This window comes from Camelus bactrianus, chromosome 13 (assembly GCF_048773025.1).
Source record: "Camelus bactrianus isolate YW-2024 breed Bactrian camel chromosome 13, ASM4877302v1, whole genome shotgun sequence".
NCBI classification, from domain to species: Eukaryota; Metazoa; Chordata; class Mammalia; order Artiodactyla; family Camelidae; genus Camelus; species Camelus bactrianus.
Window position 1 is genome coordinate 64871895 of NC_133551.1, and position 25074 is coordinate 64896968.

At 52.4% G+C, this 25074-nt stretch overlaps 1 protein-coding gene across 6 annotated transcripts in view; it reads right to left on the reverse strand.

Moving 5' to 3' along the window:
* The window catches only part of ALPL (alkaline phosphatase, biomineralization associated), a 54434-nt gene that overhangs the window by 4091 nt on the left and 25269 nt on the right, over positions 1 to 25074 (reverse strand). For 2 of the 6 annotated variants that reach the window (XM_074377247.1, XM_074377248.1), the window contains 8 exons: positions 14029 to 14193; positions 10536 to 10655; positions 10124 to 10239; positions 8909 to 9083; positions 7981 to 8156; positions 4596 to 4739; positions 2622 to 2691; positions 435 to 569 (listed from right to left, as the gene is read on the reverse strand). In XM_074377247.1, coding sequence (XP_074233348.1) covers positions 435 to 569; positions 2622 to 2691; positions 4596 to 4739; positions 7981 to 8156; positions 8909 to 9083; positions 10124 to 10239; positions 10536 to 10655; positions 14029 to 14089 — 997 coding nt within the window. In that variant the 5' untranslated portion in view covers positions 14090 to 14193. Of the gene's footprint in view, positions 1 to 434; positions 570 to 2621; positions 2692 to 4595; positions 4740 to 7980; positions 8157 to 8908; positions 9084 to 10123; positions 10240 to 10535; positions 10656 to 14028; positions 14194 to 19421; positions 19588 to 23559; positions 23579 to 23918; positions 24164 to 25074 lie in introns of those variants that run through there. The other 4 variants (XM_045518461.2, XM_010957416.3, XM_010957417.3 and 1 more) reach the window with 4 other exon arrangements.

Below are 25074 nucleotides of genomic sequence, written 5' to 3' on the forward strand. Positions count from 1 at the left end.
ACTGGGAATCTGCAGAGGAAGACCCTGGGCCTGTGTCCTTGGGCCCAGCCAGGCAGCTGCTCAGAGCGCAGGTATCTACCAAGGCCTGCTGATTTGTCTTTTGGGAGGAATGAAGCTGAGGGGGCCTCATGCCCCTCCAGAGCCAAGCCTTGGGGAGGGACCCCTGAAAGGAAGAAACCTGCTGCCTCTCTCAGGAAGCCTTCCTGGACTAGTAAGCCTAACGTCCCATCTCCTTGCCCAAAGAACAGTGTGCTGGGCTGGGAGCTTCAGCACTGCCCCCTTCTCCTCCAGTCGATAACCCATCCTCCCCAAAGGAATTTCCCTGCTTACCCTCAAACTGGACAGTTGTCTCTGAGAGTTGGACCGCCCTGCCCCCTGAATCCATCTGGAAGTTCCCAGGGAAGCAGTCCTACAGCCAGGTCTGAGGCCCCTACCTTCCACCAGCAAGAAGAAGCCTTTGGGGTTCTTGTTCAGAATCTTGATGGCCGTCTTCACCATCTCGGAGAGTGAAGGGTCAGTCACATTGTTCCTGTTGAGCTCATACTGCATGTCCCCCGGCTCAAAAAGACCTGAGGAGGACCCGGGAGGAGGTGGGGGTCTCAGGGGTGCAGTCTCCTCACATGCAACTTGGGGGCAGAGTCGGGGGAGGGAAGCTCATCTGGATGGCTCTTGTGAGCCTGAATTGTGCCAGGTGCTTTGGGAGTGCTGCCTCCTCTCCTGTTCATAGCCACGCCACAGTGAGGGGGACAGCTGTGTCCACCTTACAGAGGAGGAAACTGAGGCTCAGATGTTTCATAATGTGCTATTTTTGGTTGCTAAGTGGGAGATCTGGGGTTCAAATCCATCATCCCACCCCTAGTCCTAAGGGCCCTGGACACAGCACTGTGTCTTCAGGCAGAGGACTATGTCCTGGGCTCGAGCAGGCAGCCTGGGTATGTATCTATCTGTCATTTACAGGTCAGGTGGGGAGGGCACAGTACCCTGTGCAGTGAAACAGTAGAAGGTTTGGGGGTCACTGTCCCTTCTGTTCACTGAGCTTGGCTTTTTCCCTTGTGAAATAAGAAGAGTGGTCCACTCCTTGCCCATGTCATGATTCCACGTGTGCTGTGTTGGGGTTTCCAGTCCTGGACGTCCTTCCAGGACACCTTGCCCCTCCATGAGTGTGTGCAGCCAAAGAAGTGCTCACTCTATGCCACGTGCTATTCTAAGTGCTTTGGAAGATGCATTCTAGGATGCCGCCAGATAATCCCTGCCTCCTGGAGTTCATGCCCGTGTGTGTCCATCCCTCACTGACTAGGACTAGGCTGGACATCCAATGGAACACTGCAGAAATGATGGTGTGTGACTTCTAGGCCAGGACATAAGACACTGTAGCTTCTGCCTTGCACGCTCTTACATTTCTAGCGGAAGCCAAGCGCCACGTTGTGAGGGCGCTCAAGCAGCTCTCTGAAGAGATTCAGGAGGCAATGGACTGAGGCCGGCTGCCAACAGCCTGTGCCAACTAATTAGCCATATGAGTGAGCCATCTTGGAAGCCCCAGCCGCAGCGATGCCTTCAGATGACTGCAACCTCATGAAAGACCCAGCTAAACCACTTCCAAAGAAACTGTGGAGTAATCAAGGTTTAATCTTGTTTTAAATGGTTAAGTTTTGGGATTATGTTATGCAGCAACAGATAACTTACACATTAGTTCATTTAATCCTCATGACAACCCTAAGGTAGGCCCTGTCATTATCCCCATTTCATAGAAGAGTCATTATTTTTTGCTTTATAGAAGAGAACACTGAGGCACAGAGAGGAGAAACCACTTGCCCGAGGTTGCCCAGCTCACAGGTGGTAGGAGCTCACAGGATCTGAACTCAGCACTCTGGATCTAAGATCCACGAGTGGCACCGCCATGCCCCCAGGTACATACACAGCTCTACACAGCCAGCGTGGGGTACAGGCTGTGTGCTGTGTGACCCAGGTAAGCAGAGGGCTGTGTGTATGCCTGGGGGATCCCCCAGGTGCGCAGCTCTGAGCCCATAATCTCCAACGACACACCCAGGACCCAGGGGCTGTGATCTTTGGGAAAGTTGGCAGGAAGTTTTGCCACCACTTGCTTGGCCCAACAGCCAGGAGGGAAAGAGGACCCGGATGTCTACATGGTGGTGCTCACAGTCTTGTTCCTCCTAGCCTGGAGGTGCCCCCAGCCCCGCACCTGCTTCCCACTCCCCAGAAGGGAGGGGACAACCCTAAGTCAAGACCAGCAGAGACAACCTAGCTGGCTTCCGCCCTGGTCACAGAGCAGGGCTGGCTCTAGGTCCCCCTGCTCCACAGCCAGGGATCTGTCCCGGCTCCAGCTCTAATTGGCTGTGTGGCATGCCAGGGTCACTTTCCCTCTCTGAGCTTCAGTTTCCCTTTGTGCTCAATGGGGATATTCACCCTGCATGGCCAGCAGATTTCAGATCTAATTCTATGAACCAGAACCCTTTCCTCACCCCTCCCAGGTCCTGGAGCCTGAGGGCAAAGGTCCCTAAGCAGGGGTCAGCCTGGGACCTCATCCCCCAGGGCTGGACTCACACAGCCCCAGCCCCAGGGTACCCAGCTGGGTGTCCTCCACTCCACTCTCCTCTACTTACCCAAGAGGTAGTCCACCATGTGCGGGTCCAGGGCCAGGAGTTCAGTGCGGTTCCAGATATAGTGAGAGTGCTAGGAGGAAGGGCCGGTGTCAGCCGTGCTGGGCCGGGGGAGTCGGAAGAACTGACCCTAGCTGGTCTCAGGTCTGGGGCATGCATTTGTTTCCTTCAGTCATCTAACAATCCCTCCCTGAGGAACTACCATCCTGCCCTCAAGAAATGGCAAATAAACAGGCAATTTTAATGCAGGGAGATGAGAATTCTGAGAGGAGGGGGCGTTGTGAGGCTACAGACAGGATCAGGGAGGGCTTCCTAGTGGAGGTGATGTCCTAATGGGGCTCTGGAGGACAAGTAGGAATTAATCAGCCTGGGGTCTGGGAGTCGAGTTCCAAGCAGGGGGAGGGATCAAGGAGTAAAGAAGAGGGAGGTGTTGGTTGCAAGGGGCCTTGAGCGCATGCTGAGAGGTATGGGCTATGTCCTGAGAGCTATAGGGAGTCAGAGAGGAAGCAAAGTCCTAGCTCTGCCCTGGAGACCCCGTCTAAGAGGGGTGTTGGAGGAAGAGCTGCTTCCCCAGGGCACAGAGGCCATAGGAAGGGGATGGCCAGCTTGCCCGGAGATGGCACCATTCAGGTCTGAACTGAGGTTCCCGACTACCAGGAAACAGCTGTGTATCCTTAGGAGAGCCCCTTGCCTTCTCTGTGCAGTGGCATTGGGATCAGAAGTTTTCAAACCTCAGGGGCTGTTATGGGAAGGAGAGTGGGAAGGCTAAGAAACTGGGGCTCCCCTGCTGCCCCCCACTTCACTGAGATGATTTCTCCTGAGTTTTCTCATTTGACCTTCACGTCACCCATACAAGGTAGGTACTATCATTCTCATTTTACAGATGCGGATACCGAGTGACACAGAGTGAGGGGTAAAGGTGAGAATGACACTGGAACCCACACTCAGGCATGATTTGTGAAGACTGTGTGATTTATTTGAAACACCACAGTCATATCCTGTCCAGTCCAGTGAGATGGGCCCTCTCTCTCCTGCTTGGTGTCTAGATGGAACTCCAGGGTAAGCCCCTGCCTGGGCAAGAAGGATTAAGCTCTGGTCCCATGCTTCAGGTAGAGAAACTGAGGCCGGGAAGGGCAGCGTCCCTCTGGCTTGGGCCAGGAAAGGGCTCCGGCCCACCCCGAGCTGACTCAGAGGGAATGGGAAAGGTTCAAAGCGGCTCGGTCCCACCCCCAGCAACCCTGGGGGGCCATTCCCCGGCCCCTGCCCCCACCTCGCTCGTGACCCAGCCCCATCCCACAAGGCCTCCCCGGGGGCCAGTCCTGGAACCCTCAGAAACCCAACCCCAGAGTGACATCAAAGTGGCTGCCAGGCTGCTCCCCACTGTCTTCAGCCCTGACCGCAGTCATTTCCAGACCCCAGTGGCCCCAGGCCCAGCGGCCGGCAGACGGACTTTAAGGGCCAGAGCTGCCCCAGGAGCCCGTACTTAGGTCTTCCCACGCTCTGGCCTCCCTGCCCCAGCACGTGCCCTGGCCCTGGCCAAGGCCACATCACAGCCTGGCCCGCACACTCCCCTCCCTGCCACCCCTGCCTGCAAGATCCTCCCCATACTGCCTCCTCCTCCCCCTCCTCCCCTTGCCAGGGCTCCTCAGCCCCTCCTTGTGGTCTGTCCTCTCTGGGTTCCCGTAGGTCCTGGGCTTCTCGCCACCCGAGCACACAGTTTTCCACATTTTCTCAACCATCTGATTCATCCTTTGGACCTCATGCCTACCAGGGGCCCTGCACACAGGTGGACTGACTGTCCGCACAGGTCGTTCCTTGGCTGACCACCTACTATGTGCCATTCATATATCTTTTAGGCCCTCTAAACCCACTGAGGTAAGAATTATGACCCCATTCTACAGAAATGAAAACAGATTCAGAGAGGGCTCCCCAGCCCACTGCGGGCCCCCGCGGCCCCCTGGCCCCCGGACAGGCTACCTTGTGTCTCGGTTTGAAGCTCTTCCAGATGTCGATGAGGTTCAGGCCATCCAGCCTCGTGCCCCTGGCCTTCTCGTCCATGTCATACTCCACATCGGTTCTATTCTTGGGGAACATGTACTTCCGGCCGCCCCCCATGATCACCTAAAGGGGACAGAGCCATCAGTACCCCGGGGTTCCAGGACGTCCGGAAGCTCCAGTGGCCGCGCTTGGACAGCTGGGCTCCTGGAGCCCAGGGGTGGAGTGGCTGTTTCTCCTGCTTGGCGAGTCCCGGCTTCAGCCCGTGAGTCCTCCCTGAGCCTTCCCTTCTCCAACTTGCAGAGATGAAATCATGAGTCTATTGGGACTGTGGTTTGGGTTTCTGGCTGAAACATTGGAGCTACTGATAACCTCCCTTACCTGGCTTTCCAGAAGCCTGACACACAACTTCGGCTGGTATGAGAATAATACCACTTACAGGGCATCACTGTGTATCGGGCACTAAGGGCTTGAGATACACGATTTTATTCAACGTCCTACCAAGGCTGCAAGGGAACCTGTGTCACTTGTTTTCCCAATAAAGAAATGGGTGCAGAAATGTGATTTCTTTCTCCCAAGGCCACACAGCCAGTAAAGGGCAGAACCAGGATTCAAACCCAAGGCTTCTTCCACCCTGGCACCAGGGCCCTGCTGCATCCGTGGAGCTGAGGATGGGGACTCCAAGAGCCTCCTCTGCTGCCAGTGAGAGACAGAGTGCCCGCAGGCGAGAGGCCCCCAGCCAGGGAGGCCCTGGGGCAGCCCAGCTGGGAGCCTGGCAAGGAGCAGGCCAGCGCCCACGTCTGTGTAGTCACCGCCAGGCTAATTTTACCCACCGGGCTGACCCTCGCGGGCAGACGGACGCGGGACTGTTTGTTTTCCTTGGGAGTCCATGTTTGAAGTCCTGACTATTTTTAAAATGAGAGCCAAGAGCATAACAGCCACCGCCTGCGGTGACTGCCACACCGGTGTCCTCCTGTCACCGTGGGCGTCAGCCCAGGCCACTGCCCCTGGCCGACACCTTGGGAGAGCACAGCCCAGCGACGGCTGGCCTCAGGTCCACCATCCCAGGACTGGTATTTCATGGGCCCCCTTCTTGACCTTCCATTCCATCTCCCTCTTCAGAACCTAGCTTCCACAGGGCAGAGGGGGAGCCAGGAGCCCAGGCCGGTGGTGGTACAGGGGGGGAAGGTGCCCCGGGACCAGCCTGGATCATGAGGAACCGGAGAGGGCTTCGAAGTCAGACTTGGGTTTGACTCCTGACTCTATCGTGTCTTGACCAAAGGCCTGTCACTTAACCTCTCTGAGCCTCAGTTTCATTATCTATAAAATGGAAATAATGCCCACCCCCAGGACTGTCCAGCCCCAGGACTGTCCCAGGAGGACAAGGCAGTCACGCAGTGCAGTCCTGGCACCCAGGGGTGGCCGCCAGTGGAAGGTATGCTCCAGGTCAGAAGGAATGGAGATCAGAGCCTTTCGGTGGAGGCAAGCTCCTCACTGCCGGCTCCAGCCGGGAGCTCTGGGGGTGGGGCAGGCTGTGAGAGGAAGGAGAAGGGGACCCCGGGTCACTGGCCCCCTGCCCCCACCACTGTTCCCACAGAACCTGACCCCTTGGCATTTTCAGAGTGGAAAATGAAGCCCCCAATCTTCTTGCCTGGAGCCTCATCATTTCCAGCCCCAGCAAGAACTTCACACACTCATTAAACTCCCAAATAACAGACTTGCTGTTTGGCTTTGGGGTTTGGGTTTGTGTCTTTCATTTTTCTTTTTTTCTTTTTTTTTTTTAGCAAAAGATATTTATTTTCAGGGCGGACACCAGGGTTTTTGTTTCATGTACAGCATGGGGGCTGGGGGGCTTCGGGGTGGTGGTGCTGCAGGGGCAGATGGGCGAGAAAAGGATGAGGAGACTGAGAGAGGAAAGGGAGGAGGGCCAGTCCTCACAGCGGCCCCGCCTCCACACTCCCACCCTAGCTCATGTCCCCACACCTGTGCCCTCTGCAGACGCCCACCCTCCACCCCCACCCCGGCTGGAGAAGACCTCCCTTAGGCTCCTGTCCCCTTCCCAGGCTGCTGCCACCAAATCTCTCTGAAGAGCAGCCCCATAATTACACCCTGTGCTTGTACAACAAATGTTCTCACATCCATGACCTCATCTCGGTCTCCAGAGGCCCTGGACAGGGGGCAGGTGGGGCTCCCTGTTCCTGCTGCACAGGTGGGGACACTGAGGCTCGGGGAGAGGAAGTGACTTGTCCCCACAGGAAGTGACATGAGTTGGGCAAAGTCAGAATGGCGGCTCAGCCTTGGCTATTTGCTCTCCCAGGAGCGGTCAACAGGACTGTCTGTCCCAAGATGGGCAACTCACTCCATTGCTCAGAAAACAGAAGTCAGGCATTGGTAGAGGGGCCAAGTGGCACTTAGAAACTTAGGGGATGGCATGGGGTGGGTCTGGGAGCCAGGGAGTTAGTCTGGGGGTGGGTAGAAACAGAGGTAAGGGGTAGGAGGGACCCGGGGGCTTTCTTTAAGCCTCCCTGAACCCTCATCCTAAGCTCAGGAGCCGAAGTCCCCTTGCCTCTCCACCAGCCCCCGGCAGTGGGTAACAGCCTGAAAAAGGAACAAGCCAGAGGTTCTCATTTCAGAACAGAGTAGGGGCCCATCTGAGCACCAGGCAGACGATGCTGGGGTGTGTGTGTGCAGAGCCTTCTCAGTATGTCAAAGCTTGTGTTTCAGGGCAGGGACATGTGGCTGCTTGTGCATAAACGCTACCACTGTCTGAGCACTCACAAGGTGTCATGCCTGGTGCCGAACTCTACAGGATTATTTTATTGCAATGGGCTTACAAGGTAGGAACATGTCACAAAAGGGTCATAGAAGGGAAGTCTCACAGAGGTTAAGTAACTGACCCAAGGTCATGCAGCCAGCAAACAGCAGGGCGAGGATTTGAACCCAAGTTTTAAAATAAGAGCTTATGCTAAGCACAGCCCACACCACCTTATTCCTCTGGGCGCGTTGGCTGAGGGCAAGGGACGTGTGCCTGTCTGTGCATGTGGGAAAGTACAGGGCAGGTACTCCCCTCGGATGGCACCGTGTCACCCCCAAGCTCCAGTGCAGTGCCAGTTTCCAATTTACAGAATAATCCCTGGGCGCCTGGTTCTTGGGGTGTGGTGGCGGCCACATCAGGGTTCATCCCTCAGCCCCACCGCGGAGAAATCCTTCAGTGCCTCCCTGCCCCAACCACAAATCCCCTAATGGGCTGGGAGCCCTCCCAGGTGTGTGGGGAGCCAGGCCAGGCTGTGTTTCCTGGGCTAGCCTAGACCTGAGGCCCCCACTTCACCAGCCTCTGCCCTGACTGCGCACCCCCTACTCCACTTGCCTCAATATCCTTGATGTTGTGCATGAGCTGGTAGGCAATATCCTTGCAGCCCTGGCTCAGTGCCTCCGGGGGCATCTCGTTGTCCGAGTACCAGTCCCGGTCAGCAGAGTGGGCGTAGGCAGCACTGGGGGTGGCGTGGTTCACTCGCGTGGTGGTCACGATGCCCACAGATTTCCCTAGGGTGTGGGAGAGGAGGGGTTGGCTCGTCTGGAGATGAGGGTGTCCAAACTGCCTCCTTCCTCCCTCTCCTAGCTGAAGACTGGTCAGTTCTGCTGTCTGCCCGGGCCCCAGTCTCTCCATCAGTACTACAGGCAGGGATGGTGGCTTCCGAATATCCTGGCAGCTCAGACACTCTACCTTTGTGACCTGAGGGTGAGCTACGAGCACCTGGGCTGGAGTCCTTCCCCCCTTGGAGAACCTCCCGCCGAGCCCCACTCCTGCTGCCCTGCAAGAAAACAGGGGCCCTTTCTAAGGGCTTTCAGGTGGAGTGTGGTTCTGTCTCCTATGTCAGTTGACCTCATACCCTGACTCCAAAGTTCCTGGGGGTGTGGGCCAGGGCCTCCCATTTCCAAGGAGGAAGGGAGAAGTAGGCATTTCCAGAACTCCCATAGGACCAGCGCTGCAACAGGTTCTGTACTTTCCTCGCGCCAAACCTATGAGGGGGCTATATTTTCATGCCCATTTTATACTCAAATAGACTCAGGGAAATGAGCTGGGAGCAGAATCCACATCTGAGTAACCCTTTAAACCACTGGACTTCGCTGTCATGGAAGAGAGCCCACGAGTATTCCACAGAGTCCCAAAACATCAGAGCAGGGAGAGCCCTGGAGAGCATCTTTCTATCCTCTCCCCATTGTACAGTTGGAAAGATCGAGGCCCAGGCAGGTCACGGAGCTGGGTCCTGTTCTCTGCTGCTGCCCCCACTCACCCGCATCCTTGGCCCAGCGCAAGATGGAGGTGACCTCATTGCCCTGAGTGGTGTTGCATTGGGTGCGCTGGGTGGCTGCGCTCACCCCCACGGTGCCCTCATTGGCCTTCACCCCACACAAGTAGGCAGTGGCAGTGCCCGCGCTGTCAGGGACCTGAGCATTGGTGTTGTATGTCTGCAGGTGGGAAAGGACAGTCAGGAGATGGCCTGGCCTTGGCCCATTTTGTTCCACCCACCCCGACTCACACCCTGGTGCACGGGCTTGAAGGAGACAGGCCTCTTGCAGCCTTGGCTGAGCCCTGCTACCCACCGAGGTCCCTCCAGAGCCCCAGGGTCACTTAGCTGCCTGCTTCCTGCCCACACCCTGTGCCTTGGCAGCCAGGGTAGCAGGAAGGAGTGAGAATGCAAGACTCCAGCATAGGGAGACTTCTTTCCGGGTCTGGGGCTGGGGCTGGGGCTGCAGGAGCCAGCAAGGGGGAGGGGGAGGCAGGTGGGTCCCAGAGAAGGGACTGGGAGGTGGGTTCTTGAAGGAGTGAGGGGAGCTGGGGAAGGGAAAGGAAAGTGACGGGGAGGCAGGACTTAGAATGGGGAGATGGGGAAGCCCCCCTCCCACCCGGCTCAGACCTTGAGTAGAGACCCTGAAACCATCTGCCTGTCTGCCTGCCCCACCAGCCTGAGAGCCCCTTGAAGGCCCAGAAAACAGTCCCTGCTTTTCCCCCAGTAGCAAGAACTTCCACTTTCTATCTGCGCTACCTTGGGAGGGAATGAATGTGACAGAACCCCGGCGAAGAGTACACACTGTGATTCGGTTTACATCAAGTACAAAAGCAGGTACAGCTAATCTATGGTGTTAGAAGTCAGGGGGCAAGGGACTGGAGGGGGTGTGGGGGGACCCCTGGCTGCCATCATGTCCAGTTTCCCGACCTGGACACTGGTCATACAGACACACGCAGTTTGTGAAAATTCACGCCGTACATGTGTCCACGTCTCTCTAGGTATGTTACATTTCAACAGATTTTTAAATCAATGAGCTGAAACCCACAAAGTCTTGGGAAGCAGCTGCTGCTGTCCTCACTTCACAGTGGGGCCCAGGAGCCCCCAGGAGGGCTGACCGCCTTGTCAGCAAGCTTGAAGGATCCAGTGGATGCCAGCCCCCTGCCCTTTCGTCCACGTGCTGCCGAGCTGAGAGGAGGGAGGCGTGGGGCTGGAGCTCACCTTGGAGAGGGCCACATAGGGAAACTTGTCCATCTCCAGCCTAGTCTCCTCGCCAGGGCTGTGGTGGAGCTGACCCTTGAGGATGCGGGCGGCTGTCACTGTGGAGACGCCCATCCCTGCGGCAGGGGTGAGGGGCCTCAGTCTCTTGGGCTCCTTGGCTATCCAATCAGCCCTCTCAGGTACCCAAAGCTCCCTAGTTTGGTGCCAAGGCAGGCTGGGCAGTGGGCACCGGAGCATCACTAGGTGGCCCCTCTCCTCCTTCCCTCCCCAGACCATCAGGGTCCACAGCCTGGCCCCCCAGCCTCTTTAACACGCCCGCCCAGGGCCGCAGCCTCTTCAGTACAGCCCCATTCACCTCCACCCGGCTCCCTGGGCCCCCATCCAGCCCCTCCCTTGGGCCCCCAGGCCTCACCATCTCCCAGGAACATGATGACATTTTTAGCCACATTGGTGTTAAGATTCTGAAGCTTCAGGGCATTTTTCAGGGTCTGCTGAGCTTGGTCTCTCCAGTACTTGGGGTCTTTCTCTTTCTCTGTACAAACAGAGAGGTAGAGTTATTTGGGAGCAGGTGGGGGCAGCTTCCCATCCCCAGCCATTGAAGACATCCCAGCTTCTTATTCCTGAGAGCAGGGCTGCAAGCATAGGCCAGTCCAATCCTCCAAAAAAGCCTGTGGACCCTGCATCTTCTCCCCACGTCTAAGACCGGAGACACAAGGCTCAGAGACACCAAGCAACTCGCCCAAGGCCACACAGCTCTGGCAGACTCTGGCAGACACTGGCAGAGCTGGGCTTCACTCCAAAGCCCACGCTCTTTCCTTCCACCCAGCAGAGAGACACTGTGCTAAGGCAGCAAATGAATTGTGCTAGCACAATTAGAAGGGTAATGTTTAACCTATTCAAGAGAACAAACTACTTCCAACTGCAGGAGTCCCCAGATGTATCCAGCCATCAATTATAAACTGCTTGGCTTATTCATTAAAGTAGGCTCAGCAGCAACCTGACTCAGCCCCAGCCCTCTAGCAGGGCTGGAAAGCAAGACTTGCCTTTTGTTTAACATATCAAATTTAAAGGGGCCACCTACAATCTCACTCCTGTTGGGATAGATCAGCAAAGAAGACGTCCTGTGTCCCTAATCTTGAGAAAAACTGGAACCAGGAATGCCCCCTTTCTCTCTCTCTCCTCCCTGGGCCCAGCCAGCAGTCAATCGTCCAGCAGAAAGAACACTGTAGTGCCCGAAAGACCTAGATCAGAACCGCAGCTGGGCCAAGTCCCAGCTGTGTGCACAAGCCACCTCCCTGAGCCTCAGTTTCCTCCCCATCAGATGCGGTTGTCTATCTCTTCTTCTCAAGGTCCTCACGAGGACCGGATTAGATAAAGCCAGAGACACATCTGACCCCAGGAGGGGATCAACACCCTGCACCCCCAGCAATTCCAGCCCAGATCTGGAATCCCTTTTCCTTCCAAACAGAAGCCCAGGATCCCTGTCCACAGGGGTCAGGGTCCCTCCCACCATCTGCTGGGCTCTTCTCTGTACTTGGGCCCCATCAAACCTCCCCATCGGAGCACAGAAGCTTAGAGATGGGAGCTTCTTGGGGATTCTCTCTTTCCATGGCCCCCGCTGCATGGATGGGAAGGCCGAGGCCAGGAGAGGTGGGAGGGTCTTGTCCGAGGCCATGTTGCACGTTCGTGAGCTGAAGACACAGGCCTCATCCCTTGGCCCGGCTCAGGCCCACGTTGTGCAGGTGAGGAGCACGGCTCTCCTTCTTACACACGTGTGGTATCCAGGCACGTGTTCGCACACAGCGGGAGCTCCTTCACCTCCCCAGCTTTACAGGGTTATTTCCTCCACATTACAGAATGAGGAAACGGAGGGTCCTGAGATTGGAGCTGTAGCAGAACGGGAAACCCACACATCTTGGTGGCTGAGCTCCTGCCTCGGGCGAGCAGCATGGATAAGGAGCTGGAAGGAAGTGTTCTCCACCTCCAGCCTGGGATGCATCCACACCCTACTCCTCCCCCAAGAGGCCCCCACACACCCCGATCCCTTAGCCCACTGTCTGCACCCTGGCAGCCCCCAGTGCCAGCTCTCTCTTCTGAAGGAGTCTGCGAGCTCCCCAGTTTCAGATCTCACCACAGGCAGCGCGGCTGAGGACCTGGAAAGAAGTGGTAAGCCTAGGGGTAAGCCCAGTCACTTCCTTCGACATGGCAGGGGTTGGGAGGGGCACAGGGAAGCCTTTGGCATCCCATGACTGAAAATGTTTGTTCCTAGATCTGGGTGGTGGTTACACCACCATGGGTATACAAATCGGTAAAAACTCATCAAACTATACATTTAAAATTCCTGCACTTTACTGTAAGTCACATCTAATCTTTTTTTAAAAAAAGGAAAAAAAAAATCCACAATGTAACACCACTCCACACCCATCAGAATGGGAAAATGAAACAGATACAAAAAAAGTTGAATCTCTGAGTATTTGATAACCTTTCATTTCGTCACTTTTTCATCTTTTCACACTTCATCCATCTGCTCACCTTTCATCGAGGTAGGTTCTCAGTGCTGAGAAAGCAGGGACCCGGTCCCCAAGTGACCTTGGGCCCCCAAGGACACAAGAGGAAAGGCAACCAACGTGGGAGCAATGGCCTGGGAACCCAACAGCTCAGGTTCAGTTCCCAGGCTTGCTACTGACTTGCTGTGTGACCCGGAAGGGTCAGTCCCTTCTCTGCACCCCAATTTCCTTATCCATTGAAATATATTCCTCCTAAGAGTACCCACTCTCTGCCTGACACTGTGGCTGTCCCCTATAATTCCCACAACAACCCTAAGGAGGAGAAATTATCTCCACTGGGCAGATGGAGAAATTTAGGCTGGGGAGGGCAAGTGGGGACTTCGAGCCACTTAATGGACTGAGCCAAGGAGGGCTCCCCTCCTACAACAGATACTGAAAGATCAGCATGTAGGCCGTTCTCCCTTCTGAGAGAGATGGACCACACTCTGTCTATGGAGTGTGTGTCTACTGAGCACCCAACCCCCACACCTCGTGGCCTTTCTCTTGCCTTCTGAAACAGCCTTCACTCTATGAAGCATGTATCTCTCTAAATAAATCTGCTTTTACTCAAAAAAAAAAAAAAAAAAAAGCCCAGCATATAGCTTGAAAAAGGAAGAAAAGGGGAAAGAGAAATCCCTAGGAGGCAGAAATTAAGGCAGGAATTCAAAACCAGAAAGGTAAACAGGAGCCCCTTGGGATGTCAGACCAGATACAGGTTGAGGCTGAAACTGTTTTCAGGTGTATGTTTGCCTCGGAGCTCCAGTAGGGGTGGGAAAAAGTCAGTCATGGGAATTGTGAACTCAACTCTAAATCTGAGCCTGAATTTACAGTGTAGTGAGGTCTGAATTTATAGCGTAAGAACTGAAAACTGAGAAGTTAACATAAACACTCTGACAGAGTTAGTTGAAGAATCAAACACAACCCTGCACCATAGAAACACTCTCGTCTGAGTCTCCAATAGGGAACAAAACAAAAACAAAATGAAACTCCTGCTGAAGATGAGTTTACAAGCAAGAGTTACAAATATAAGGAAGTGTACTACCGTGAGGGAGAGTCAGCAAACAAAACCAGCAGGAGGCTTAACATTCTAAGAACTTGGAGAATAAGTTCTAGTTCAGATTCTTAGAGATAAGAGAGAATAGAAACCCCAATTAAAGAACAGGATAATATAAAGGGGAAAAAAGTGACCTTTCCAACACTAGCACATGCAATAGCAGAGCTAGGATTTCCTGCTCTGAACATTTGTTTCCAGCTCTTAAATACTTTGGATGGTTCTATAACCCTGGACACAGTTACTGCCCTCATCCTATCCCACCTGCACCAGGTCTCCCCTCCCTCTGCCCTTGTCCTCACTCCTACCTGGCACTAAGGAGTTGGTAAGGCAGGTGCCAATGGCCAGCACTAAGAGTGGTGAAATCATGGTGCACTCCAAGACCTGCCTTCTCTCTGGAGCCCAGAGGTACGATGGATGTGGGTGGGAGGGTATGGGTTGCCAGTGGTCAGCAGTTAATTGATGTTCCAATCCTAGGGGGGAAAAAAAAGACACGTGGGCCACAGCTCCAGGGTTCATTTGTTCATTCACTTATTCATTCATTCATTCATTATTTCTTGAGCACCTGTTACAGGACCAGGTATTGGGATGCAAAACCTAAGTGGTCCCTCCCTCGGGAAGCTTAATCACACGAACAGTTGTGCAGGAATAAATGAGTTTCAGGCTGCAAAGTGGTCCCTTCTCATTTCCCAAGTGAATTCCCACTTTTAATCCATCTGAAGCCCAGAACCTACCAGAGCTGTCTTTCTTTGGAGTGCTTCTCCAACTGCAGGGTGCATCAGAAGCTTCTAGAGGGTTTGCTGAAACAGATCTCAGCACCCTCCAGCCCTCGTCCAGAGACTGCATTTCTAACAAGCTCTCAGGCGCTGCTACTGCAGCTGCGGGTTTGTGGACTCCACTTTGAGAAGCACTGTTCTCGGACATCAGTCTTCAGCCTTTAATTACCCACGCCCCAAGCACATTTAAAAAAAATACTATTAAAAAAAAAAAAAGACTGGAAGGAAATATACCAAAATGTTAACTATGGTTTTCTCTGGGCAGTAGGACTATGAATGCTTTTTCCTCTTGCTTTTAATTTTTTTTTTTTGGTCTAAATTGTCTAAAATAAGCTTGTATTAATGACTTAAGAATGTTTTTAAATTGTGGTCATCCTGTTAGGATCACAAGGGATAATCCTACTGGCAGCTGAAAAATGTACTAACCTTGTTGTGTATAAATGTTACCGGAAGAAGAGGAATTTTAAATGGCAAGCGTTTCACTGGGAAATGTTATTATTTCCACCAAAACTAAGATAAAAATGAAACAGCGGTGATGTGCAACATTCTACCATTAGGCAGAGGGTCGTGATAGATAAGAAACCACTCGAAAAAACGACCTTGATTCAACCTTAAAAACCTGCGTGGGGCACACCCATGCCCAGAGACCGGGTTCACGGGCCCTGCATCCCACAAAGCACCCAGAACGCACCAAATATGCCAACCAATTGGACACCCCTGTGCTTTTCTACTCCCTTCCTTGTCCACCTGGTTCCTTAAAAATCTGGGGTAGGGGGTGGGGAGGGGAGCACAGAAATTGAAAGGAAATAACCTTCATCTAATATCTACCAGCACTTAACTCTGACTGTTGGGATTTCAGATGACTTCCAATTTTTAAGTCTATTTTAGTTTCCAAACGTTTCTAAAGTAAATTTTAACATCAGGAAAAGAATGTTATTAAATTGATATACAGTATCAATACAATCATTGCATGGACTTCTCTGTTTTGAATGTAATTCCTTCCTGGCCCATCTCATCCACCACACTGGGTGCTTCTAACAGCAGGGACTTTGCCTTGTTTGTTTGTACTCTAGTGCTCAGCACAGCAAATATTTACTGAAAGCCTGTGCTCTAAGTGGAGGAGGTAGGGATCAATCACCCAAAAATATTCCCTCTGTCGGTGCAGAAAAGTCCAAGTGTTGGCAAGGAATTGGGACTACCAGAGTATCTGTTCACTGCTGGTGGAGTGGAGACTGGTACAACCACTTTGGAAAACTGGCAGCATCCACCAAGCTGACACCATCCATACACCCTCTGACCCATTCAGCGCCAGCAGAAGTATGCACGTGTGTGCACCAAAAGACACGTATAAGAATGTTCATAATGCCTCAAAACTGTGACCATCTTCAGCAGGATGAATACATACATTGTGTGGGTTCACAAGACAGAAATCTACTTAACAATGAGAATGAAAGATTGACAACTCCATACACCAACATGGATGAATCCTGCAAAGCTAAGGCTGAGTAAGGAAGCCAACCCAAGAGCACATACAGTGTGAGTCCAATGATATAAAGTATAAAAGCCCAGTGGGGAGGGGCAGAATAAAGGCAGGGGGTTAAGAGGTACAAACTACTATGTATAAAATAAACTATTATGTATAAAATAAAATATGTATATTATGTATAAAATATTGTACAGCTCAGGGAATATAGCCAAAACTTTATAATCACTATAAACGGAGTATAACTTTTAAATTGTGAATCACTCTACTGTACACCTGTAACATATAATATTGTATGTCAACTACACTTTGATTAAAAAAATTTTTAATAAAGTATAAAAACCAACCAAGGGTGCTAGAAGACAGGATAAAGGCTGCACTCGGGGTAGGGGTTGGGGCACAGGGAAGGTACAAGGTGCTGATAAATTCTGTTGACTGCCCTGGGGCTAGTTACATGGGTGAGTTCAGTCTGAAAGTCCAACAAACTGTCAATTTAGGACATAGACATTTTGCTGTATGTATGTTACACTTTGATAAAATAAAAACACTATCCTCTGAGAGCTTATATAAACAATCCATAAAGGACATAGAAGAAATGTTCACCTTTTATAAAGGCTTTCACCATAATAACTTGTGCAGTAGACAGAGAGGGATGTATGAGCTCCTTTGTAGATGAGAAAAACAAGGCTCTGAAAGGAAAAATGACTTGTCCAAGGCTACAGAGAAGCAGGTAGCAGAGCAGAACTCTAACCACAGAGCTGCTGATTCCAGAATTAGCAACAAGGTTACCATGGTGACCCTTCCAAAGGTGGGGCTTCACGTTCACCAACTGTAGGATGAAGATTTTAAAATTTAACCCATGTATAGATTCATGTAACCTCTACCACAATTAGGATACAGAAGAGTTCTACCACCCCCAAAACTCTTGTGTGGTCTCTGTTTTCACAGAAGCTCCCCCATGCCTATACCTGGCAACCCCTGCTCTCTTCTCCATCACTATGGTTTCAGTTGATGTTGTATTAAATTTGTAGATCAATATGGGGAAGGTTTGCATCTCTGCAATGTTCAGGCTTCCAATCATGAACACAGTATGTCTCTGTGCATTTAGTTCTTGCAGTCTTCAGCATATAATCCTATACGTGTTTTGTTAGGTTTATACTGTTGTATTTCACTTTGGCGGGGAGCTATTATAATAGCATTGTTTTAAACTGTTCATTGCTAGTATATAGAAATAGAATTGATTTTTATGTTTTGCCCTTCTGTGACCTTGTTAAACTCACTGGTTCTAGTTTTGTGTGTATGTTTGTGGATTCTTCACCATCTTTGATGTAGCCAAACATGTCATTCACAAATAGGGACAATTTTAGTTCTTCCTATCCAATCTGTATGCTTTTTATTTCTTTTTCTTGCCTTATTGCACTGGCTAGGTCTTCTGGCACCATGTTGAATAGGAGAGGGAAGAGTGAACAACCTTGCCTTGTTCCTGATCTTCGAAGAGAAGAAGTCAGCCTTTCAGCATTTGGGGTGTTTTGAGGTATGAGATAGATTAGATTTGGTGGGGGAAAATCAGGAACGTAGTTTTGGACTTACTGAGTTTGAGGTGTTCTGTAGAAGTAGCGACATCAAATGGACAGTTGGATATAGGCATCTGGCATCTGGGAAAGAGGTCTTGACTAGAGGTATACACTTGGGGACCATGGGTATGTAGGTGACATTTAAAGCCTTAAAGAAACTTGACAAGATCATCTAAGAAGAGGGAATGAGGAATAGACAACTATGAGAAAAGACCTCAGAAAACCAGGAATTGAAAAGAATTTCTTTAACTTGATAAAAAGTTTATATAAGAAAAACCCTACAGAACCATCATATTTATTGGAGAAATTTTTGGCATATTCCCTTTAACGCCAGTTTATGATGATTATAAAGCTCTGGGGGCAACCTCTAGGTCCATAGCCTAGGGAAGGAAGTTGTAAAGAGTGGTGGAGGCAGTATCTATGTGGTAGTGGTATTAAAACTAGAAGTTAAAACAGTAGCATGGATGGAGCTTAAAAACACAAGATTGCTGTACCCTGTATGTCAATGTAAACCACACTCCTATACACAACACGGCATAACTTGCAAGGACACTGATAAATTCAGCGTGGGGGCCTTTGGGGAGTTGGTGGGATTGGTACTGGGGAGCAGGGATGAAGGAGAAAATTAATAAATAAGATAACTGACCTCATGATATTACCCCCTGCAGTGAGAAATACAACTTACTCAACTTACTCAACTCTCTCTGAACCTCGGGTCCAAAACAAATACATAAATAAGGAAAAATAAAAGTGAAGGGGAGCCCCGGGAGATCTAAAGAGCTTATCCAGCCCTGCATGATTATTCTTACTTGTTTGCCTCTCTTTGTTAGCCTGACGCTTTGTGAGACTAAAGATCATCTTCCCCATCTCATAATCCCCAACCCCATGCACATAGAAGCAGCTCAGTAAATGTTAACTTAATGAAAAGCCCCATGATTCAGGCTGGAATGCTCTGAATTTTGGCCCCAGGGATGCGGCATTGAGAAAGGCCTGTTCTGGAGACAAACAGGTACCTTCTCCCATTGCCTCCTCCTGGAAAGGAGGAAACCTAGGAAACCCTTCAGAAGCCAGAGTCTCCCCTGCTGGCTCCCCCTCTCGGCCCTTACCCCCACTCAGAGGCTCCAAGTCTGCTCTCTGGCAGCCCTGGGTGATGGGCTCCATGGGGCCCAGTCTGGGGCTCTGCAGGCCCCGGCTGCCCACCACCCTCTGCCAATGCCCTACCAGTTCAGAATGGTGCCTCCGGGTGTGTGCCAGCCCCATCGCTCCCCACCTCCCAGCCCAACCGTCTCTGCCAGGCTCCCAACTACGTGCCCTGATTATTCATGACAAGTGTGCAGAAGCCCTGGCTGGGCTCTGGCCCTGGAGGAGGAGCAGTGACTTGGCGGGTCAGGGGAGGGAGCAGAGGCTGGGCCTTGGCACTGAAGACTGACTCAGCATCCTGGGACAGAGGGCACCGGAGCCCCTTGGAGTGGGCAGAAAGCCAGTTCTGGACTGGGTCTCAAAAGGTCCAGGACAAACGACAGAATAATAGGACTGATAAAAAGCACTACCACTTCTTGGAGACTCACATTGTACCCAGCCCTGTGCTAACAACTGTTTACATCTGTGATCTCACTTAATCCTCACAAGTATTGTTAGCTTCTGTTCTACAGTCTAGGAAATTGAGCAAAGGATCTCAGCTCATCTACGGCCAAGTGCAACTGAACCCCAGGCTGACTCAACCTCCCTGGGCCTCGGTTTCCTCACCAAGGAGAGGGAGAGAGACTAGTGCCCATCCTCTCTCTATCCCACAGGAGCAAACAGAAGCCAGATAAAATTTAGGGCAGGAGACCTGGCAGGGGAGGGAGTTGGGCCAGGGTGAGTTCTACCTGAGTGGCCTGGCCAGGCGGCAGGTGAAGAAGCAGACCAGGCTGAAGGTCAGCGCCAAGAGGAGGAGGCTGAGGACCGTTGTGAGGACCACATCCAGGGTGGGGGACAGGAGAGCCATCCTGAGTGAACAGGGCCCCACGGAGCAGCCACGGCGCCCTGTACACAGTCACACTAGCCTTGGATGCTTGCGCCAAAGCGGGGTCAGTGGCCGTGACCTGGTTTTGTCCCCAGGGTTAATCTTTGGGGATTAGCCCAGGAGGGATGAAAGGGGAGGAGGGACAACCCACGAAGCTCCCCTCCCCCAGCCCAGTCTTTCTCAACCTGAGGCTTGTTCATTCATCTTTATTCATTCATTCTACATCCCCAAACATTTACTGAGTACCTGCTGGATACTTGGCTCTCTTCTAGGTGCTAAGGACTCAGTGGGGATCAGGACAGACCCCGTCTCTGTCCTCTTGGAGAGTCCTGACGGGCCACGGTAGGAAAAAGCACCTACTGTGTGCCAGTCATTGTGCTCGGCACCTTGTGGGATAAAAGCACAGAAGGAAAGGAAGCCCTAGCTGGGGCCAAGATTGTATTTCCCCCTGCAGCAGTGGCCACTCCATCCCATTTACAAGCCCAGGAGCTTGAGTCTGCGATGAACCAGCCAGAGGGGTGAACCCATACCTAGAATAAGAGGCACTGTTCATTAAAGTTTTTTTTATTTTTAATATAGTTTTTTATCGAGTTAAAGTCAGCTTACAATGTCGTGTCAATTTCTGGTGTACAGCACAATTCTTCAGTCAAGACACACTGTTCTTACTGAGCACCAACTGTGTGCCAGGCCCCGTAGGAGCTAGGTACTAGCATCCCCACTCACAGATGAAGGACACCGAAGCTCAGAGGTGCAATGATGGAGTTGGAATTTGAACCTAGATCTGCCAGCTTCCACAGCTGGAACCCCAGCCCCTGCCCTATGTCAGAACTGGGACAGCACCAGCCCCGCAGGGCAGCAAGGAGGCCTCAGTCAAGTCTCAGCCAGGTGTTGGCCCAAAGCCAGCCATCACCAGAGGGTCAGCACACAAAGCTCCTGCCTGGAGGGGCCCTTTCTGCTTCCAAAGTGTCCCCTCCCCCTTTTCCATTCTCTCATGGGTTCCAACAACATCACATGAAGTCAGGATGGTGATTATGGTTCACTTCTTACAGATTCAGAAGCTGAGGCTCAGAGAGGTGAAGCCACTGGACACACACACAATCCGGAAGCCAACCCAGCTGCGTGCCTATGTGACCAGGCCTTTTCCAGTTACACTTCCTGCCTCCTGGGACACCTCAGATCCCATGGTACAAAGCACCCAAGGTTGGAGGGAGATGTTTTATCCTCTCGGTGCCAAGGAAGGGACCCTATTCCTGGCCCCAGAAATGCCACCAAGCTCACCATGAAAACAGGAAACCAGTCACATTACTCCATTAAACCTTTTTCTTTCTCACTTTGCATCAGATCCTCAAATTGCATCAGATCCTCACCACATCCTAGTGATACAGGCAAGGTGGGGTCAACAGCCTCATCAACAGATGGGGAGACAGAGGGTTATCAGGGAAGTCAGCTGACACACAGCCAGCAAATCTGGTCCAAGTCCTACCTCCATCACTTCCCAGCTGTGTGATGTTGGGTCACTCCCTGCATCTCTGAAGCCTGCTGCTTTATCAGTCTAACATTCATCTCCCATTCAGGAGAGCCCTAAGTCAGGCCAGGCGCAGAGTATGACATACCCCATCTCACCTGAATACTTATCACCAACACTGAGAGCTAGATACAGTTGTCCCCCTTTCCAGGTGAAGAAATAAAGACCCAGGGGGCGGTGGCAAGGATGACCCAGGGTCACGCAGATGGCAGGTCCTGAGCCAAGCCCTGCTCAGGACTCCACACGGGACCTACCCGGGGCCACCCCTGCTTCAGGCTGTCTCCACCACAGCTCACCCAGAGACCCTCCCCACCTCACTCAGCTCTCAGGCCTGAGACACCCTGAAAGGATCCCCCACTTACCAGCCTAATAAATTGATGTGAGACCCAAGGAGCCTCACCTGTGCTCACTAGCTGTAACTGGTGGGCCCAGGGGGACAGTTATTTGTCCTTGGGGAGTCCTGGTCTAGAGGTCACAGTCCAAGAATGTCTGGGCTGGGAAAGGTCCTTTGACTAGATTTTCCCAAATGCAACAGACCACAAAAATCACTTAGGGTGATTGTGAAAAAAGGCCCCAATCCCAAATGGTACCCAGGGAGATGTAAAGAGTAGGAAGTGTATGACGGAAATTTCTGGGGTGATGGACATATTCTTACAATGATCTAGGAGGCAGCCAGAAGTGTGTATATATGTAACAATCAATCCAGGGGCTAGTAACTCCCACCCTGCCTGTATCGTTAGGTGTAATAAGGATCTGATGAGATCTGAATTAAGGGAGTGTTGGGAAATAAAAGCTATCACGGTGATTGTATTCAAATTTTAAAAAAGATGAAAAAGACAAGCAACTGCTCCCTCCATTCATTCCTAGTTCCTCCATCCCAGACCTATTCAGTCAGGATCTCCTAGGGCAGGGCCTGGCAAGTTATTCTATGAACAGATTAGTTTGGGAAACATTGCCGTAGAGATTGGCCCATTGCCCAGATGGGAAGACTGAGGCCTAAAGAAGATGAAAGACTTACCCGGGGTCTCCCAGCTGCTACTCTCCATAGACACACACAGGGAACAATCAGAATCAGCCCGGAGCCAGTGCCTTCTGGGCTGTTAGCTGGGCCCTCTGGGCTCTTTTAAGGAGCTTTGACTGAAGAGAAAAGCTGAATGCTTCCTGTGCTTCCGGTGGGTGGGGGGAATGGGATGGGGATGGGAGGGGGTCCTGCAGCACCCAATTGGGCTGCAGCAGCTGCTCAGGGAGAGAGTGCGGTTAAAGATTAGTCCAGGAACATTTCAGCTGCAGGGTCAGAGAGAGGGGGAATGGAATCACTCTCTCAGCCAAGCCCAGTGTCTCTGGCAAGCCTTGCTGGCCAGGACTTTATTCATTCACTGACAGAAGCTATTTATGGCTGCCATAAAGCAGCCTCTGGGTAAAGGGCTCCGGAAAGAATCTGTGATGGTCAGAGTGGGCTGCAGGTCAGACCCAAGGAGGGACTTCTCCAGAGGGTGGTGGGCCAGGTGCTGGGATGGAGCAAGGCTCAGACCTCTAGCCACTGACAGCACCCCATCTCAGCAGATGGGGGAGTGCCCAGGGAGGCTTGCTGTCAGCCCTGCCTGCTGCCAAGCCGTTGCATCTTTAGGGCTCTGAGGAGATGCCAGCTGTCCCCTGAGCACCTCCAGCCTCAGCACCTCTGCACACTGCGTTCCCTTGTCTGGAACTGGTCTGGAATGTTCCCTGCTGTCCACCCAATAAAGTCCTTCCATCACCCTTCCCCCTCGACCTCAGCTCTGATAGGCTGCCCCCAACTCCCGCCACAGCCCAGATGATAGTAGTTACATGGCTTCTCCCCAAGCTCCCAGAACCCGGGTGCTAAAGACCTTGGTGGCATTTATCAGTCTTAGAGAATCGTGGGTGGTCACCTCCTCACCACGGCATGAGCTCCTAGAGGGCAGGGGTCTCACTCTGCAGATGGCGGATGGCGGCAGGGGCGCGGCCGGCAGAGCCCAGTGCACGGCCAGCCTGGCCGGGCAGGAATGCCCGGAGGTGGGTGGAAGGGTGGCGGGTCAATGGTGAGGCAGCTCAGCAGCAGGAAGAGTGAGCTCTGGAGCCAGGACTCCAGGTTCAGATCCTGCCTCTGCCAGGGACCCCACCCCCCTGTGCCTCAGGCTTCTCATCTGCAAAGTGGGAGAAGAATGGAAGCCCTAGGGTCGTTATAAGTATTATATGAGTTATTACCCAGAAAGGCTTAACACAGAGCCTGGGACATGGTAAGTGGGCAATGTATGTCACCCAGCAGCCATGATCACAGGGCAGGGAGGATGGACTGAGGGGCAAGTGGGCAGGTGAGGGGCTGGAGCTGAGAACCAACAGACCCGTCTCTGCCCACTCGGCCAGCAGCCCTTCACCCCTGGCCTCACCGCAGGCTGCCTGCCTGGAGGGCTCCACAAAGTCTTTCTAACTCCAAGGCTCTGAAAACCAAAAAGCTTACCTGGCTCCTGTGCACCTGCACTTGGCGGGGGCTGTTAATTGAGGGGTGGAGGTCCCAGTTCCTATAGACAAGGGGCACCATGTTTCCTGAGAGGACCAGGACTCACTCTCTCACACACATAAACACAAACATCCCATCAGGCAGCCTGGCGCTTTCTTTTCCTCTTGAAGGAGAAAGAGAGAGAGAACAACCAGGGCCAGCCCAGAAGGCTCCCTGGGGGCGGGGGCGGGGGTGGGGGTGGGGGTAGGGAGCTGGGCTGGAAGGATCCCGAATGTGCAAAAGCAAGGAGGCAGAAATGCAGTGTTTAGAGTATTTAGAGGCAGCTGGTGATAGAGGGCAGGGAGGCAGCCAGGACCGACCTCAGAGGGCTTTGCTCCCTCAGCTCAGCCTCTGGTCCGGAGCAGGTGCTTGGCATGCCCTGCCTCACTTACATGCCTCCTCGCCAGCCCATTTTGCAGGGAAGGACTCTGAAGCTCAAACGGTCGGCCCCTTGCCCAAGACCACACAGCAGAGCTGGAATCAGAAGCCCCAAGGGTCTCTGGGAGCCAAAGATTTCTCTGGGGCTCCCTGGGACGCCTGGACAGTCCTGATGCCACAAACTGGCTCTGTGGGCAGAGGACTGAAGCCAGTCAAGGTTCAGCTGGTGGGAGGAGAGCTGGCAGCAGGGAGGTGGGGGAGGGAGGTGGGAGGGCCCGGAGACAGCATGCCTGTGCCTGGGGTGGCTGGAGCGCACAGGCAGCGGAGGGTCAGGGATGGGCATACAGTCTCCCACCATCCCATGGACAGGACATGTTCTGTCCCAGACCACCTTGCTCTGGGACAAGCCTGCAAGCTGAGTGGAGTGGGGGTGGAGCACATGTTATGTGTCCCCGAGGAGATTGCCACCCCCTGCACTCGGGCACCTCACTCAGCAGTGCTTCAGCAGGAGCCCCTCTGGTACCAGGAGACGAAGCCATCCCATCCTTGCTCTCACAATGAACAACAAGAAAAGGAAGGCACAGAGAGGGTACACAACCTTCCCAGGGTCACACAGCAATCAACAGCAGGGAGGGGTCTCTTCACTAAACAGCTAAGATTTGAGGGGCTATTACCAGAGGCCCAAGGCAGTCTGTGAGGCACAGCATGGATGACAATGTCTTGGAATTCCAGACAACCATGATTTCTAGCAACTGAAAAGAATATTTCAAACTGAGACTATTCTAGAAATACCCTTATTTTACACACTGTCATTTGTATTCATTAATTAATAACAGCATACCTTTTCATAGCGCTTGCTAGGTGCCAGGCATTGTTCTAAACACTTTACCTATATTAACTCATTCAATATCCACAACAACCAATTAGACACGCACTATTATTATCTCCATTTTACGGGTGACAAAATGGAGAGTTAAGTATCTTGCCTAAGGTTGCACAACCAGTAAGTGACCAAGCCAGATTGCAAACTCACTTGTGGACATTTGTCTCCCAGGGCCAAGTGTAAACTAAAGCAGCCGGTAAGAGTGGAAACAAACC